At 43.1% G+C, this 19,282-nt stretch overlaps 1 protein-coding gene across 3 annotated transcripts in view; it reads left to right on the forward strand.

Annotated features, from left to right (window-relative positions):
- SPOCK3 (SPARC (osteonectin), cwcv and kazal like domains proteoglycan 3) overlaps positions 1-19,282 on the forward strand; it is a 570,187-nt gene that overhangs the window by 336,053 nt on the left and 214,852 nt on the right. For all 3 annotated transcript variants that reach the window (XM_085882734.1, XM_085882736.1, XM_085882735.1), the window contains exon 5: positions 4,948-5,071. In XM_085882734.1, coding sequence (XP_085738860.1) covers positions 4,948-5,071 — 124 coding nt within the window. The remainder of the gene's footprint in view (positions 1-4,947; positions 5,072-19,282) is intronic.

Below are 19,282 nucleotides of genomic sequence, written 5' to 3' on the forward strand. Positions count from 1 at the left end.
TTTCTTTTATACAATATTGTCATTTCCAATATTGTCCATATTCCTACACCCCCTCCTATTTGCTCTTTCCGATCACACATATACACTACATGGCCAATAGTATGTGGACACCTGCTCGTCCAACATCTCATTCCAAAATCATGGCATGTATATGGAGTTAGTCCCCCCCCCCCCCCCTTTGCTGCTATAACAGCCTCCACTCTTCTGGGAAGACTTTCCACTTGATGCTGGAACCTTGCTGCAGGGATTTGCTTCCATTCAGCCACAAGAGCATTAGTGAGGTCAGGCACTGATGTTGGGCGAATAGGTCTGGCTCACAGTCGGCATTCCAATTCATCCCAAAGGTCTTCGATGGGGTTGAGGTCAGGGCTCTGTGCAGGCCAGTCAAGTTCTTCCACACTGATCTCGACAAACCATTTCTGTCGGGACCTCGCTTTGTGCACGGGGGCATTGTCATGCTGAAACAGGAAAGGGCCTTCCCAAAACTGTTTCCACAAAGTTGGAAGCACATAATTGTCTAGAATGTCATTATATGCTGTAGCGTTAAGATTTTCCTTCACTAGAATGAAGGGGCCTTGCCTGAACCATGAAAAATGGCCCCAGACCATTATTCCTCCTCCACCAAACTGTGCAGTTGGCACTATGCATTCAGACAGGTAGCATTCTCCTGGCATCTGACAAACCCACCAGATTTGTCTGTCAGACTGCCAGATGGTGAAGCGGGATTCATCACTCCAGAGAACCATCTGACAAACCCACCAGATTCGTCTGTCAGACTGCCAGATGGTGAAGCGGGATTCATCACTCCAGAGAATGCGTTTCCACTGCTCCAGAGTCCAATAGCAGTGAGCTTTACACCACTCCAGCCGATGCTTGGCATTGCGCATGGTGATCTTAGGCTTTTGTGCGGGAGCTCGGCCATGGAAACCCATTGCATAAAGCTGTCGATGAACAGTGCTTGTGCTGACGTTGCGTTCAGAGTCAGTTTGTATCTCGGTAGTGAGTGATGCAACCGACGACAGACAATTTTCCACGCACTCGGTGGTCCCGTTCTGTGAGCTTGGGTAGCTTACCACATTGCGGCTGAGCTCTTGTTGCTCCAAAGTATTTCCATATCACAATAATAGCACCTACATTTGATCTGGGCAGCTCTAGCAGGGCAGAAATTTGATGAACTGATGTGTTGGATAGGTGGCATCCTATGACAGTGCCACGTTGAAAATCACTGAGCTCTTCAGTACGGCCCATTCTACTGCCAATGTTTGTCTATGGAGATGGCATGACAGTGTGCTTGATTTTATACACCTGTCAGCAATGGGTGTGGCTGAAATAGCCGAATCCACTAATTATAAGGGGTTTCCAAATACTTTTGGCCATGTACTGTAACTCTTGCAGTCTTCATGTCTTGTCGTCCTGTGATTCTCCTCATTAAACCAAGTCTCACTTATTGCAACGATGTTGTCCTCATCGCTATTTACTTTAGCTTCTATCTTATTATGTAAACTCTTGGCATTGGTATAGAACTTGAAAAAAATACTTTCCATTTCGTGAACTATTTTGCTCCCTGGCCTTCCCAATCATGTTTTCAGTAGCAGTTCCTTCATTTATTGCCTCACCACCCTTCTCTAGCCTAAAAAAGCCTTCATTCTCTCAATTCCCACTGCAAACTTTCCTGCCCACTTTCTGTTTAGCCTTGGGCCATCATTCTGGAAACACTCCATTTGCATCCAAAATGGTGAAATTGCTTTCCAAACTCAAAATCTTGCTGCCTAGACCATTCTTTCAACCATAAATTGACATATATTACTTTATTTATGACTTTTCTTCCATATTGCTATTTTCGGAAGAACACCGGAAACATCACCTCCAATCCTTTGCTTTCATTGTGTACCCAATATTGTGTCCCTATTTTTTAAATCCTCTGAGTAAACTTTACCCTTATCATTTGCTCTTAGTGCATTATAGCCAACGCCTTCCTGACGTGACCAAACACAATGTCATTTAATCTCCCTTCAATTTCCATTACTCCTGCTCCTTCAAAATTTTCGGTGGAGAAAAATATCTCAATGTCTACAATCCTTCCTGCGGAATGAACAGTTCCCATATTTTATTTTTTCTTCCTCAATATAAACCATCTCTCTGGCCTCACCCCTGACTGCACTCCCTTTGACTTCACCCCTGCCTGCACTTCCTCTGGCCTCAACACTGCCTGCACTCACTCTTACTGCACCCCTGCCTGCACTCACTCATCCCTTACCCCTGCCTTCACTCACTTTTTCCTCACTCTGCCTTCACTCACTCTACCCCCATCCCTGCCTGCACTCACTCCACCCTCACCCCACTCTGCACTCATTTACAGCCTCACCACTACCTGCACTGATGGATAGTTTAAATCACTATTCCATTGAATGCTGTTTCAGTTTGCAAATCTGTAGCAAAGCAACTACAGTTCTTGGGAAATGAACAAAGTGTGTTAACGCATTTCAAGTTATCTTCTGTAGAAAGCTCTTTTCTCACCAATCAATCAATCATTTTGGTTTGTTGAGAATGTCAAATACTGGACAAGGTATTCCAAAGACTGATATTTGTCAAGTTTACAATTACAAAACACGCTTACAAATATATATATATATATATATATATATATATATATATATATATATATATATATATATATATATATACATATAATAATCATCTAACATTGCATGAATATGTATATTATGCATTAACATTAATGTATAGAATGAAAATGCAAATTAATCAGAAAGCAGAAATAGAGACATTTTAAATTACAACAAAAGGTTTCCAAGCTCAGAGTCCCTACGGCTCAAAGCTCACTCAGCCAGGGCACATGGAGCGCTGGCATCAGCGAGGAGATCACATGCACTGTGTTCGCAAATGGCGAGCAGTACCTGCGAATGCCCAAGGTGCACAGAGCGAGCAATGCTGCAGTCCGTGCACCCAGGCACCGCAAACGGGCCGCAGGAATGGACTCGCAGACGCAGAGCAGAAGGAGCGACCGGCCCAGAACCCAGGACCATGCGTTCCCGAACATCAACACAAGACCGAGTGCGTCCCACTCCAGCATCCGGAGTACTTTGTTCACCACAACGGCGAGCTCACTCCGAGTGCTTCTGCATGAACCACACCTGCTCGGCCGCCCTTCCCCTTTGGTCTCGGTCAGCGTACCAGCATCCTCCCTCCGTGACCACACCTCACTCCACCACTCCCATGGGTCGGACCGGGCCTGACACAGCAATTCCGCGGTCAGGGCCACGCTCAACAGATTGGTCACAGCTTCGGCGATAAACCCAGAGAGACGATGGCCACAAGGCTTGGAACAGCTCATCAAGCGACACGCATGCTCAGGCACAGCCACTCTCCATGTCATGTCCTCAACAGGAGGCCATGGCAAAGCGTCTCCCTTGTGACAGCAATGGAACAAACCTAGAAGTGGAAGTGACGCATCAATGTCATCATGGCGCTAATCAGCTGCCGACGTGCTACAACCTAATCCTGACTTTGCTGCATGTGGCAAGGTGCACAGACAGCATAAGGTCAATATTAGCTTTGACTTATCTGCATGACTCATGGTGCATTAATTTCATAAGTGAATGGATTCAATGTATCTTTCCTTGACAAGAGCAGAGTTATTTTTTTGAAAGGTATTGTTTTTTACGTGATACTCTCCGAAATTCAAAAACAAAAAAATTGAGCTTGTAAAATTTGTTCCATTTGGGACATTGCAAAGCCATTTGTGACTTGCCTTTCCAAGAACTACCGATTGTAAGGTTTTTCCCAGGCCTCCAGGAAAGTGGGAAGGGTAGTGGAATTAATTTAGTTGTTTGAAAATATCAAGCCTGTGTTCATTTATCATTTAAGATCTGGAAAGATGGTGCATGCTATTTTACCCCTTACACTATTCAGCAACAGCACGTCACCATTAAATAGGCTTATTTTCCATTTTAATGCACTATCTGGAAGAAATGGAACAACCGCGAATGATGCAGTGGTAAAAATGTTTAGAAACATAATTCCTGCCCTGAAGAAGACAATATTGAAATCACCAGAAATATAATTTTGCTCTTAAGCAAACCAGAAGTATATTTATCAGCTACTACTGCAGAGATAACAATTTTCCCCCTTGTGTGCCCTAATTAGCTATTGCCAGCTGTGCTGAGCTGCAGTATACTGCACCAATGTGGCTGAGCAGGTCAAAGACCAACTGGCCTGCACCTCACATATATTGAATTGTATGACAGTAACAGAAATTCATCACTGGGTGCAGGTGAGTTCATCATTATCATCACAACTGGGTCACGGTATCACTGGCAGTACATTGCACTTCAAAAATGTCCTTTGGGAGTGCAAGTTTCCTTTGAGGAACAAGGTAGAGAAATACAATTGTGCACATCTCGGTGTAGATCTCAAATAACGACAACACAATGAAGTGATATTTCTTTCCCAGAAATGCCCTCTAACTACATGACTGTAGCATTCATTCACTGTCTATTTGGCTCAATGGTCTCTTAAATTACTGATGTGTTTTGGGTATTTGTCACAAAAATACGTGGTTGGTAAGGGCTGTGCTATTGCTGCAAGGGTTGAGCTGGGATTCATAAAGAAGCCTGAATAATCATGAGGTGGATCATTGTTTAATATTTTTTTAAAACATGGAAGAGAGCCAATGCACTTGCGTGAATTGACTTCTGTAGGTTCTTGTGGCTCTTTCTTGTTACGATGTTCGATATCTCTGATTGAATTTTCCTCATGCATTTAGCTTGATCATATTAGCCTGACTCAAGCTAAAGCTTGTTCTTTTGTTTCCCATAACCTTCCATCCTGGCATGTGTCCCATGTGTTGCCAACATTGACATCTTCTCCATCTATCACTGACTTTAAGCTCAAACTGAAAATAACTTTGCCTCCTTCTGTCCTTTCCAGCATGAAGAAGTTGAAGGAAAGCCCAAAACCTATCTCTTCCATGTCTGTGATGACCTGCAAACACTGCCGTGTTCGCACTCCATCTCCTGTCTGCGGTTCGGATGACCACACATACTCCTCACTGGTAATGAGTTATAGAAATGAACCCTTGCACCGGTGGTTTTTAACCTTTTATTTTCTTGCTTAATTGGATTGGTGAAATGATGAACTCGCACCCCATTCCACGATTTTGAACTAAACAGAATGATAGAGAATAAAATTATTTTCTCCAGTTTGGGATATTATCTTCATTAAATTAACCATCTTTACTGCCTTTCCTTCCTCATTTGGAGCCATCAATTTATGACACGAGCGGGTACTCCCAAAGGATGGGAGTTACCTTCTTGGCCAACCTTTGGTGGGCCATCTGCTGTGGAACATTCTTGGAAATGAATTTTATAATTTTTATCATTTTTGAAAGAAATTTTATTGATCACAACATATCATAGTTTTGAGTACCGTAGGTTCCATTATATTATGAAGAAGATAAAGCAAGATGATTTGTGATACTAGTTACCACCAAAGGTGGCGTTATTTCCACCATACTGTATGTATGTGTGTATGTACAGGGTGTTTCAAAAAGAGTATGCAACTTCAAATGTATATTTACCAAGAAACAGAAACCTCAAGAACGTCAACCAAATATTTATTGAAAGTTTATGACATTTTATTTTCTATCACTGATTGCTATTGCAGTAAGTCACTGCTGGAGTTAGTGAGAGCCCAAGGTCTGAAATTGGCATTTATGCAAAATCCTTGTAATTGTCATTCTCGATGTGTGCCCTCCGCAGTTCAGACAGGCATTGATCCTAACTCCAAAGTTCTGTCCAACTTTTCTGTAGGTCTCATGTGGCACTGCCTGGAGGTAGTCTGACACCTACTGCTTCAGATCAACCAGTGTGGCAGGGCAATTGGTGCAGACAGAACCCTTGGCAGCCCCCCCCCCCCCCAGAGCCAGTAGTCCAGAGGGTTCAAGTCTAGACTATGAGGTGCCCAGTCATGAGTGGTACTAATAGACCATGTGGAGGTACTCGCTATTAACTTCAGAAAATGATTTTCGTTGTGCAGATCACCAATCTGAATGAAATTTGGCATACTTAAATAATTTTAGACGCTGAGTCCAAATCCACTTGTTTCCACATCGAGGATGTGACACAATTGGTCATTTTTGGCAATTAAAGATACACTGAACATTAAAGCACGATTTTGACACAGAAATGAAGAATCATGTTAGACTGATACGTACATCAAAGAAAACTCTTGTGAGGTCTTAAAATGATACAATATGTTTATACAGAGCCCTATTCACTGTTATTAAAGATGTTTATAATTAAAGATCGTAAACCGAAGCCGTTACATTTTTTTACCAGCCGAAAACGTCTGGACCGACCAGACAGGCCTTCGAGTTGACCAAGGCAACTTTTTGCTGAAAAGGCAGCCACACTGGCTATTAAAGGTAGTTACATTGACTATTAAAGGCAGTTACAGCGCCTATTAAAGACAGTTATATTTGCTATTACGGATTAAATCAAAGACAAAGAGACTGCGCGACTCAGCCTGATGAAAAGTAGAACCGCCACAAAAGGATTACTGTCTTAGAACTCCAGTATTTCTTGCTCTGAAGCGGTTGCTGAACTAGGTTCTTGACTGCTGCTATTACAAAACTCAAGTCCACTATTACATGCTAACCAACCTGAATACTACTGTGTAGTAGATCACCACAGCAAAAGCAGTGTGACACCCGCATTCATAGTTCGTCATCGGAATCATTGTCAGTTCCGCTTTCATCATCCATAAGTTCCATTTCTGCACGGGTCTGTTCATCGTTGGCGAAGTTTTGACACCCACAGCACTCTGTGCAGGACAGTCCTTTTGACTGGCAAGAACACTGGTTGGTCTCGCATTTCGTCTTCTTGCAATTACTTTTCGTCGCCTCGAACAGTTCCTTCGGCGCTGGTGGTTTGCTCAGCCAGTGAACAGTCATTGCTCCGTTGCGTTCCACCCATCCGTGAAATGTAGGAGAAGGGGCTCCTATAAACCTCTCAGTCGCACGGTGGTGGATCGCAGACTGATAGTTCACTCTTTTGCAATGCAGCATCAGAGCGTCGCTTGTAGGTGGCAACTTCTGTTCTCCCAGCGACTGGCTGCAGAATAGCTTGTAGCGAGCCTCATCCACACTCTTCATGGTCGGCTGATTGTTCATGGCACAGACGAATTGTTCCAGGTCGTGAATGATATTCTGATCTCGCGTGAATTCTCGACCAATGCTCCCGAAACAGGTGATGAGATGGGGACTCTTCATCATCAAGTCAAATGGCCTTGTTTTGCCCTTACCGTGGAATGCACTGGTGGTATCACTTCCCGTGAAATTGTGCAAACCGATGAACGCATCGCAGACAGAACTTTCCAGGGCATTACTCAGCTTCCTAATGTCAACAACGATAAATCCTTGGGACTTCCTGTGACCAGATGGAAATTTCGTGCTCGAATCGACTTTGAGTGAGCCAATGCCAAGACAAACACATCGGTGTCGAAACTCTCTATGCGCACCGACTCTTCATTCTGTCCCGCGTGAGTGGCATGTAGCAGGAGCTTCGTGTCAGCTTCCTCATGGTCACATTCAAGTTCAGGTACTGACGACACAGTTATGACACCATTCGACGCCTTGATTTTCTCACATTTGCCGGCATGACTGACATACAACAACATGTCGCCCAGTTTTGATGGAGAGATATTTCTCGTCCATGATTCGCCGATGAACTCTATCAACGCCTCCTTGTTGGCTCCGCTCAAGAGATAATTGGCCCACTGTTTTGGAAAGGCTTGATCGCGTCCGTAGATGGTTCGCACCTGAAGATTGCCCGCCCTGCTCGCTCGTCTGGCATGCTCCAGGCACTTGATGCTGATACTTGGGTAAGTATCAAACACCACGTCCAGTCTCGAAGATTGGTTATGTCATGCTTTGGCCACTACGATGTTCAGCACCATCTCTTCAAGTTTGCTGAAAGTGTAAGGCAATGAACCAGCCTTTATCGCCTGAATAACGGCCATTCCATCCACAATCATTGTACCTTGGATAGGCCAAGCGTCAACACGGCAATCGGGCCAGTTTCAGTATGTAGTTGCAGAGATTGGCTTTATCCGTCTTAGCAATTGAACCATCACCAGATATCTTGCCAGCGGGAAAGATATGTTCGCCAGTGGGTACGCGAGCAGATCGTGGAGTGTTACATTGCTTTTCTCGCCAATCAACAGCAGTCGTGTGAAAAGACGACGTTCATTCGCAATTTCAACCTTCGGCGTCTGCTGGTGGGGAGTCGCCGACTTGCCTCGCGCCTTCGAGAAAGTTGCCAATTTGGCCTTAAAAATCGGACTGAAGAATGGGACCTCACCCGAGAGAAGCCAATCATGCATGAATTGCACGACAGCATTCTCTCCCTTCACATTACGCGTTCATCAAGTCCGCGGAAGTGGCTGGCGTTGCGATGACACCTGAACTAATATTGACGAGTTCAAGGTGAGCGCCGGAGAAAGGGTTAATCATTTGAAGTACTGTGTCCATCACTTGTACCACCGCTGCTTTGTTCTTTTTTGAGCTCGACACATCCAAATCCTTTCTCGTTCGGGGCTCGTTGTGGATACGCGCCATGGACTCGCATTTCCTTGCGATTTCCGCACGTGCTGGTTGGGACAGGATCCACTTCTTCACAGCTGTGCTTTTCTGAGTGTAACCAATGATGCCTCCACTGGTCTTGCTGTCCCTATATAAAGTCTGCTCTATGATCTAATCGCACGCACCACTACGAAATCCATAACGAGTATGCCATTGGGCAGTCCATTTGCCGTCCATGCACGCTTGATAGGTGTCAGGGTGGGAGTGCTCTAGCCCTGCCATTTCCAGCCAGTAAACGGGTAAGTACCTTGCATAGTTTAGGTGATCGTGTGCAAAGTACCAGGGCATTGACGCTCTCGTGATCGCAAGGTGTTTCGGCCAGTTCGAAATACGAGTTGCCCGTATAAGCTCTAATGCTGGCTCCACCATTTCCAATTAGGAGCACCAGAATGTGAATGTTTTGCTCGCTGTACATTGCTGCTGTCTGAAGTCGCTGTAATGTGTGAACATTTCCGAGACCTCTTCCGATGATAGTAACTGTTCGAACAATGGAGACGGAAACGTTTCCTGGAGACGCTCTATACATCTCTCAAATCGCACGTGTCTCCTCTGTGAGGGAGTCCATGAAGGCCTGGAAGCATAGTCTTCCTAGCGCTTTGTAGACGAGCTTGTGACAGTGCAGACTCCTGTTATAGTGGTGGCCGTTTATTACTGAATTTGCAGAATGCTGAGCGACAATACCAGACTCTATTATGAGGTCTAGCAGACCTGCGTCTCTGAATCTTTTGCCGATCACGCCTAGGAAGCTCATGAGTCGGTGGAGTTCGCCGAGACGAATTACCAACCTTTCTGTCAACTCCGGGTGCAACCAACGAATCTCCTGCGCCTTACTGTAGATCGCAAGGTCGAAGACTAGAACTACTTTTTCACGTTCCAGTTTATCAGCCATATCGATGCTTTGGCGTAGCACCGTGCAAACTGTGTCCAGTTCCGTGGGTGATGCCTCAATTACAGGAAGGTAGATGATGGCTGACTTGGTCAACTCTTCATCCCGACGAAGGAGGGTGTTGTACCCAGTTCATGTCGGCAACCGCCCGTCCGTTTTCTGGACCGTTTTCATTGTGTAATAGAGCACATCCAGCGATAGCCTGTCCTCTTGTGACGGACTGATGTCAATGTCACAACTGTAAAAGGCTGTGGTCCCTTGCCTTTTCCCACCACCATACTTGAGAATGGGTGGTGTGTTACCAACTAATGACCGCTGACGACGGCTACTTGGAGTCACTGGACGAGCGTGATGAATCGGCTCAGAGGGTGCGTCTTGTATCATCAATCCATTGGTGTGGTGAGTGGTCCCATGACAAGTGAGGGTCTCCTCACTGAAATTGATGTTATCGTACACAAATATTGTCGGTACATTTCTGAGGCAGTTTGAGGGCAGTTTTCCCTCCTGATCAATCTGCAACAGCGCCAAAGCAGTTTCCAATGCCTGTGTAGTACTGACTGAGACACGATGCCCAAGATTGTTGAGCAGTCCTAACAGTCGAGTAGAACCAGTCCAATGTTTCACAGTCAGGCCCAATGCATAGGGCTTCGGAGTAAACGTCTGACCCCTTGACGCTATAGAAACAACGTCTTGAAGAACAGAGAGCATTTTCAGATGAATATGCTGTGGGAATTCCACAAATTTCTCCAGGGTTGGCTTGTCTGATAGGCCCGCTATCCATGCAACAAGGTTGTTCAATGCAACAGGGATGGCTCTTTCAGCATTTGAAATGTCGAAGTCAGGAGCAAGTGGGGCCATGTAATGTCCACACTTTGGTGTTTGTTCAGGTCATCCCTCACCATGAGTGCTCCCGAGTATAAAACATGTAAATTGAGGCCTGAGTCACCCTGCTGTGGACCCTGGCTGGCTTCATCCTCTGTAGTTGACTGTTTCTGTTGTAGAGTTACTGTCTACAACAGCAGCCTGAGCAATGGAACCGATATCAATGTCCTTCATGTACACCACTTCGCTCTCAGACATTTTTGGTGGACGATAGAAAATCATGTCTGGGTACCGTTCCTGCAGTCTTTTCTTCAGTCTTGTTGCCTGGTAGTTGGCCTTATCCTGACCTTCGCATACTCTGAGTAGATCATTGAACATCTCACACAACTTCTTCATATGTATAGATTGCTTTCCATCAATGAGTCTTACCTGCATTACTTTATCACAGAAAATGTCAAATGTTAAGTCATAGTTCACTTTCTGAGTTTGGAGTTTACTTTCACTCTGTCTGTGATATGTGTCATTCACATACTCTTAATAACATTTATGGTGATAACAAACTTCTAGCGCCACACAGTCTTTATCCTTTATATTTGTCATTATTCTCAGATCACGTTCATCTCTCCTCTGCTCAGCAGTTTCCCTCAGCTTTCCTCCATCCTGTGTTTCTGCCAAGGACAATTGATCACGTTGAGATTTTCCTTTGACACGGATGAATTTTTCCTTTTTCTGGCATATGATATAAATTATTGGCAGTACACCAGCTGATTTGCCAGCCACCCTTTCTACAGAGGTTCTGAGTGATTTTCTACGTATTTTGTGGTATGAGTGCCCCTCTTCTTCGAGTCTGCCCACCACCTCACTGGCACTAGCAGAAACTGCAGTAGTGCTGGCTTCTGATTTTCTTTTCCTGGCTTCAGCACGTTTTATATGATCCTTGTTAAAAAACGACGCATAGCAGAACCGGTGACAGCCGGCATCCGCAGGAAGATCAGTCATTGGCAGCAGTTTCATTATTTGATCAGCCAGCAAACGGCATTTGTTAATAGTTTCACGATCTGTGGTGTCGCACCAAGCCTTCGCACACTCGCATACCTTACGCCAGCTCTTATCCATGAATTGTGTCACTTTCTCATCATCCTCCCCACCCAAGTGTATGAAACAATGCATATTTGGTTGTTGAAAGACCAAAAATCACTCGAAATCACACGACAACCATGGGCGCCGCCATCTTGTTTTGTTGTTTCCTGGTCGTTTCCTCCATGATTACAAGCATGCCACGCCCACTTCACGGCGGTAATTTCAATTGGTAATAACTGTCGGTGTGTCAACTTCAAATGGTCAATTTCAATTTCAAATTGTCAATTTCAAATGGTAATAACTGTCGGTGTGTCAACTTGTCCATATGGAAACAAGTAGGAATTTCAATGGTGTGTTCTCATGAATGTACAGGGTGAATTTCGTTTAGATTGGTGATCTGCACAACGAAACTGAATGAACCCACCCACCTCCACATGACCTATAAGGGCAACAAGGTGGATTCTCAAGAGCTGCCGCAGGAAAGTGATGGTGTCACCAGCTGTATGCGGGAGTGTACCATCCCACATAAACCAGGTCATGCTGAGCTGGTTTGGGGTAACTTTTTTGGCTAGGTCTTCATGGAACTTCTGGAGCACAGCATGGTAGCACTCACCATTGATCGTCACTGTCTTGCTGTTGTCATTCTCAAATCAGTAAGGCCCGAGTGTTCCCCATCTGGCATTGAAGGTGCACAAGCATGTGACCTGAGGCCCTTTCAGGTACCTCTCAGTGATCACCTCAGGTGGTTATGCCCCCCAAAAAATGTTCTGGTTGTTGATGGCACAGTTCAAGTGGAAATGGACTTAATCACTGAATCAGATGAGGTTGATCCAGTTTGGGTACCACTCCATCCTGTCACTGAGGAAATTGCACATATCAAGTCTCTACTCATATCATCTTGACTCTGTTTATGCCTAATAGAGATGATGCATGTTAAAAGCTACAGTTCCTTAGTCAGGATATGCCAGAATGTCAATGGAACCCATGGATCACAACTGTTTTGGGGCCTACTCCAGTGCAGCTCCTCACAGGCAGCCCTAGCATCACAGCACACACACCACCAAGTGACATCGGCCAACATGCTCACCACCAAATATCATTGACCAAATATATATTCGCACCAGATGTGCATTTACATGTGAATGTCATCACTCTGCACTCGTCTCTGCCTCTAGATCCACAATGAGGCTGTTTCTGCTGTTTCCTGTATTTGTGTTGCAGTATTCTTGACTTGCTTAGATGACGCCCCAATCATCTTGAGGTACTTCAACATAGACTTTGCCACAAAACCTCTACAACCCACTTCTACTGGTAGCACATAACACTTCCACCCACGGTCATCACACACTTCTCTTACCTCTTCATATCTGCACAACTTTCTTTCATATGCCCATTCCATATTTCCCTCCCATGGTACCGTCAGCTCAACGATGATAACCCTTTTCACCACATCAGACCAAATAATTAAATCAGGTCTTTGTTGGATGACTGCAATATGAGATGGGAACCTCAGTGCTCTGTTCAAATCTGCATCTATCTTCCACCCCATACCTGGCTTCAAAATGCATGCTGCCTCCTTGATGTCACTTAGCCTTAGTTTCTTAACTTAACCTCCTTTATGAATTTGATCAAGGTCTTTTCTTTTATGTCCGATTTGTTTGCCTCAATATTCAACCAAGTGGCAGGCACTTGAAGTCGGCATACCAATGGGGTGTGTGATTTGTATATCATTGTAATTATACAAAGATGTTCACATCAAATATTCCATTACAGCATATTATTTCGGATTATATTATTATTATTATTATTATTATTTGGATTATATTATATTGGATATATTATATTTGTAACGCAGCGTTTTCAATTGGCCATGTGACTCTTTTTATTTACTCCAAAGCAGAACAAAAGGACCTAAAAATACATAATATTAATACACAGTTCCTAGATAATTACAGGACTTGTTTGAGGCAGACACTGACTAATTCTGGAGTAGTAGTAGGCAGATAGACTACTTAATCCTGTCAGCACAACTGCTTGTCCGTAAAGCCATGTAGGCTCATGTAGAAATAATGAATACAAAATTACAAAATGAAATAACCTCTCGAAAACTACCTCTAAAATACGAATAATAGTCAGCATAGTGCTTACCCTGACGGCTGCAATACATAATCACTATAAAAGGACAGAAAAGGAATCTAAGTAAGTGCATGATCTCAAAGCACGTGTTCTCGAATCGTGCAAACATGCAACACAAAACTACGGAAAATACCCCTAAAACTATGTGAAAACACTAAAGAAACCAAAGCTACGAAAGCAATAGACACTAATCAAAATATGTATGGCCATTATAAGCGATAATAACTACAACTTACCGAGTAAACAGCCCCAAAGCACGGGCCAATATAACAATTGCTCCTGAAACGTTTTCTCAACGTAGCGGCTTGGTAACCACGCGACGTAATGGCTTAGCAACCAGGACCTGGACGGTCCACAGGGAGCCCGCCTGTGGGGTTGTGAGCCCTCACATATTATTATTATTATTATATATTATATTATTAGTATTTGGATTATATTATATTGGATATATCTGCAATGAGAAAAAACTGCAAACTGAGTAAATTATTCCTGGACACATAGGATCAACCTGCTTGTGGATCTTATCTGGTCGACAAATTATTCATCTTCAATCAGTTTCTTCACATTTTATATCAAAACTGAATATGGCATTGGATTCCCCATATATGAAAACCTACAAAAGCACATTTCATTCAAGTTTCTACCTTGTTTAGTCAAAAAGATATGAACATAAATACATTTCAGCCTGTCGTTGGTGGCCATCTTGGATTTCTCAATTTTAAGGCATTATCGGCCATTTTTGAGCTGGGCATACATCAGATTTGAGTTCAGCACCCCTCAATACTCCTAAATAGCTTGTATGCCATAAATTAACACCATTTGCCTTCAGCACTTTAAATATCCACATTTTCACAAATTTTGCCTAGTCTACTGTGCTGAAGCTGAGTCTCTGGGTCTATCCCTCCTTTCTAGTCTTCCTTGCTCTGCTCTTTCTGTGCCCCCCCTCACCACACCACATTTCTGTCGGGCTCACACAGTCCACCTTCAACCCCCTTCTAGTAAAACTATCGAAATCCAGGATCACTGCTCACCTACACTCATTTGTTCTTCTTTTACCCCAATTGTGGAATCAACTTCCACATCCTCTTCAATTTCAATCTTCCTTCCAGGTCTTCAAGAGTGCTGCTCACCACCATCTCAGATTGTTCCCAATCCAAAATCATGATCTCTTCTACCCTCGTTAACCCCACCTAAATCCCTCCTCCTTCCAATTTTCTAGTTTTCCCTCAGTGTTTCCTTCAGTATCCATTTTGTCCACCCCATGCATGCATGTTTTGTGTCATGTTTTTGTCTGTTGTGTCCTGATCCATCAACTGTACTAGCTCTTCCATGAGCCTTGTCTATGTATGTAAAAAAAAAAAACAAGCATGCATAAATAAAGACTCACAACAAGTGTATACATCCAGAGGAAAGGCAGAAAACATCACTTTACAAATCACAAGGCAGAACTCTGCAACCAGTCTCCTTCCTCCAAGTCATGGAGTCCATCATTGCTTCTGATGTCAAGTTTTTCCTGTTTTCAGTCAGCCTGATCTCTGATTATTATCAGTTTGGATTCCATCTCAGTCACTAAACTCTGGACATGCGTCTGCTCCTCTCGCTGCAATGCTTTGAGACCCTCAATCTCAAACCAGAATTGCAAACCATCTCCCTGGACATATCAGGTATTTGACACTGCCTGACATCTTGCTTTCCTTGCCACCTCTTCTACTCTCCCAACAATGGGGATTGCCAACCATCTCCCTGGACAGGGTTTGTAGAACACTAGTTTGCAGAATCTGCTGCTGTTGCTGTTGCTGTTGTTGCTGCTGCTGCTGCTGCTGCTGCTGCTGCTGCTGTTGTTGTTGCTGCACTTTCACTGGTGGTAAAGTCGGTAACACCTCCATAGTTTGAATGGTGATTTGGCCATTGGGACTAATAGTAGGAACCTGAATGTAGAAGGGCAGTTGCATGGAAGTCCACATTCATTCTTGGATTTCTGACTTCCTCCACACTCACAATCAACATATTGCCCTTGAGGGAACCATCTCCTCCTCTCTCCCAGTGGAGGTTGGAGTTCATTAAGGTAGTGTTTTGTGCAGTCTTATTCTTTATCTGGATAAATGATGTTTCTGTTGTTCTGGAAAATCCTCTCTTCCTTTTTCTAGACAACTCCACATTGTGTCGTACAATACTCCATCTCTCTGCGAGGCATACTGTAGGTTTATATCTCTCTGCTGATCTGGAAGTGATTAAACACTGGTCTGATAAATAGAGCAAGTCATTCAATGCTAGAAAATCTCAGTCTTTTCCGATCGCTCTGGAAGGATCTTCAAATGAACCCACATATTTATTTCCATGGTCATCCACTGGAAGAGGTTCAGTCTCTTGATATTCTAAGCCTCCTCATCAGCTCTTACCTTTCAAGGCCCAACCACATAACAGAGCTTTGGGGTTGGGCCTCACCATCAGCCTACTTTGAGAGGTTTATCAAGGAAGTAGATGAGAGGGTTTGCCATACAGTGCTTTCAGAGTGACAGAGGGAGAATGTAAAATTTTCCAGAGTGGAAAGATGTATTTCAAGTGTTACACCAGCTCATAATTCTATCAAGTTCTATCATTCTTTTATCTATCACATTGATCTCCTGATTCTTCATAAAGATTTGTCAGCTTGTGTGATTAACTGACCTGTCGTGTTTTGCATCAATTGTACAAGTTTAGCAGAGGATCATTTGTAAACCCAAAGGAGGATGGTCAAGGTTTAGCAGAGGACAATAGGAAAGCAGAGTCGAAATAATGAGACTATGGTTTAGGATTTCCACAGCCTTCTGAAGAAGACAAGAACAAATATTTGTAATATTGTGTCGATTAAATGAGACAATGCTTCTTATTTTGCTGCAAATGATATTCAGGGTTGGGAAGGTCATGATTGACTAGTTGACTTGAAAAGGAAGTCATTGGCATTCATAAAAGAATGTCTTTTATTGGAATTCATGAATATTACATTAAATGTGAAAGTAACGTGAAACAGGTGGCAGGGAAGAGGAACACACTCGTTGTTAAAATATGAGTTATTTTGCATTTCAAACATGGGCAGCCTTTGTATGAATTTTTTAATTGATAAAACCCATTGTTTATTTTACACCTCATTGTACTCAGTGTGATTATAACATCTCTCGACTGATTTTGTTTGAAGATTATTGTTTTCATAATAATACACAAAATTTGTGCATGTGTATATGCTGGGATATATGATGCAATTCATGTGGTGGGATTGCATCATCCTTCCAAATTACTTGTGGCTGCACTTTCAACAGTGATTCGCAATGTGTTTATTAATGAGTTTCATCAGCTCTTTGTGAATGAGAAACAGGTGAATAATTAATTTTGCTTTAACCCTGGAAAGATTGCAATAGAAATACAGTATGTATGACAAGCTGAAAAGACTTCATGGGAACATTGTGCTTTTCAATTTGCATAAATGGAGATACATACTTCACACCAGTTTTTTGTACAGTGCTGTATATATCGAACAATCTACCAGAAAGTGTAATGACAATGAAAAAGTATATCATGAAATGAGATAGGTACTGAGAGATACTCAGTCGGAAGTGACATAACATGAGCAGCAAGATATGGCTGCTTTTTATGTAATTGCTTCTCAGCTGTTTGATTCCAGTATCTGATCAAAACTAGTGTGATGCCAGGAGGAGGAGTTGTATCATGGGGTGCACCACCCTCCAGCAAAAACGTTAAGCCTTGCTTGGTTGCTCTTTTTTGAAGAAATTTAAGATCCCAACTTATCTTTCACAAAGAGTTTTATTTTTCTTGGCAGGATTCTCAATATTATTTGTATGCATTGAGTACAACATTCAACTGATTTCCTCACAAGGAAGTCCCTGCTTCATAACCATACTGTGAGGCTTCATGAAGGGCAAGTGTTCATTTGAACAAAATATCAGATGCTTAGCTATAACATCTTTATCCATGCTGTTATTTTATTGCCCTCACTGCTTGGAATGCAGGTGTGATCTGACACAGAGATTATTGACTGACCGGAGTTTTCTTTTTCAAATCTGATATTTTTATATATAGCCGAGCTGTCATTGAAAATGTTGTGTTTGACTGCAGCTCATCTCCACCTCCATTCCTTTCGAACTACTGGCTCCCCATAGTGCCAGCCTCAACAAACATATTGCCCATCTATTTCAACAAAGATAACAGAGAAATACAACAGCAATAAACTTTAATGAAACCATAGCTTCATGCTATCATGGAATTCCAAAATAGCATTTTGGAGCGTGTGACTGTGAACATATTTATCTGCAGGCAACATGGTGTATCGTTATCAGAATGTGGATTTTTTTTTTTTAGTATAGAGTCTAGGCTCGTGGAAGAGCGAAACCATAGACTGGACCAAGATGTAACAGAATGAAAAGAACAGTTGGAAGAATGGGTGGGTTAACATGCCAATCGCATGGTTGAGGGACAAAATAGAGAGGGACTTGGAGGGATAAGGGTCATGGAGAATAATGAGAGTAAGGGGGGGTACACAAAGGGTATTTAGCAAAAAGGTCAATATAAGCAGGTACAAAAAAAGGAATTGTTTGTCTTTTTTTTCTTTTCTTTTTTTAAACATGATGCAAGGCTCGTAGTGGAGCTGACACACACACATGGACATACAGACAAACAAACACAACACAACACAAGACTGTTAGATGAGACAAACACAGCCACTGATGTTGGGGGAAGTGTCGTCACTTCCCGAGATACTCTGGGTACCAACGATGTCATAATAATGGCATCGCTTTTCGCACCTCACTCAGCAGGGCATTTCCTAAGGAGAAACTTCCTCTAAACTAAGGATGCCAACCTAAAGGGATTTGCCATCATCTTAACCATTTTAAATACTGAACATCGAGCAAGGAAGCAGCACATTCCATTTTAAAAGTCTTTGGTATGACTGTGCCAATATTTGAACTGCTGACTTCGCAGACTCAAAGCAGACACTCTAACCATTACAGCAATGAATTTCTGATTTAGATATCTCCCCAACATTAGCACTTCGTGTTTTAGCTAATATTGAACTGTAGAATATAAACTCACTCACTCATACACCATGCTCTATACAGAGCGTCGGTTTTGTCAATTCAGTTTCTTCGCTATAGGGTTGCAATCCTGGACAAGTCTCCACTCCAACGCAGAGTCCAGGAATATGTCATTTGTTCAAGGTGCTGGCAATATCTTGCCTTTACTTCGTGGAGGATACCAAGGATTCTGTAATGTCTACTATCTAATGCCAGCAAATGCGATGCCCAATTTAATGTCCATCCAATGGTCGGCACACACATTTATGCCTCACCTTGCATAGGAAGCACTATGATGACAATTTATAGCTGTGTCCTGATTTGAACCAAGGCTTGACAAATCAGCGATGAGTGCGTATACCTCTCGGTTATTCTGCCAGGCCGATCATACTAAAATTTGCAATTTTGTGTCTGTTTCTGTCTGTCTGACTGACCGAGACACATGCAGTTGTTACTTATCCATTCTCAACCAAACTTGTCAGGGTTACTAAGCTTCACACAATGGAGGTTGTAGCGACTTCAATTACCCCCCCCTCCCCAAGGGGGATTTCAACCTCGAACTAACTTCTTGTTCACGTGTATAAATAGCTTTTCGTGGCATTTCATGGGGCACACCTTCTGAAAGTAAAAATT

This window comes from Eptatretus burgeri, chromosome 5 (assembly GCF_056783735.1).
Source record: "Eptatretus burgeri isolate ZD-2024b chromosome 5, Ebu_testis_v1, whole genome shotgun sequence".
Lineage (NCBI taxonomy): Eukaryota > Metazoa > Chordata > Myxini > Myxiniformes > Myxinidae > Eptatretus > Eptatretus burgeri.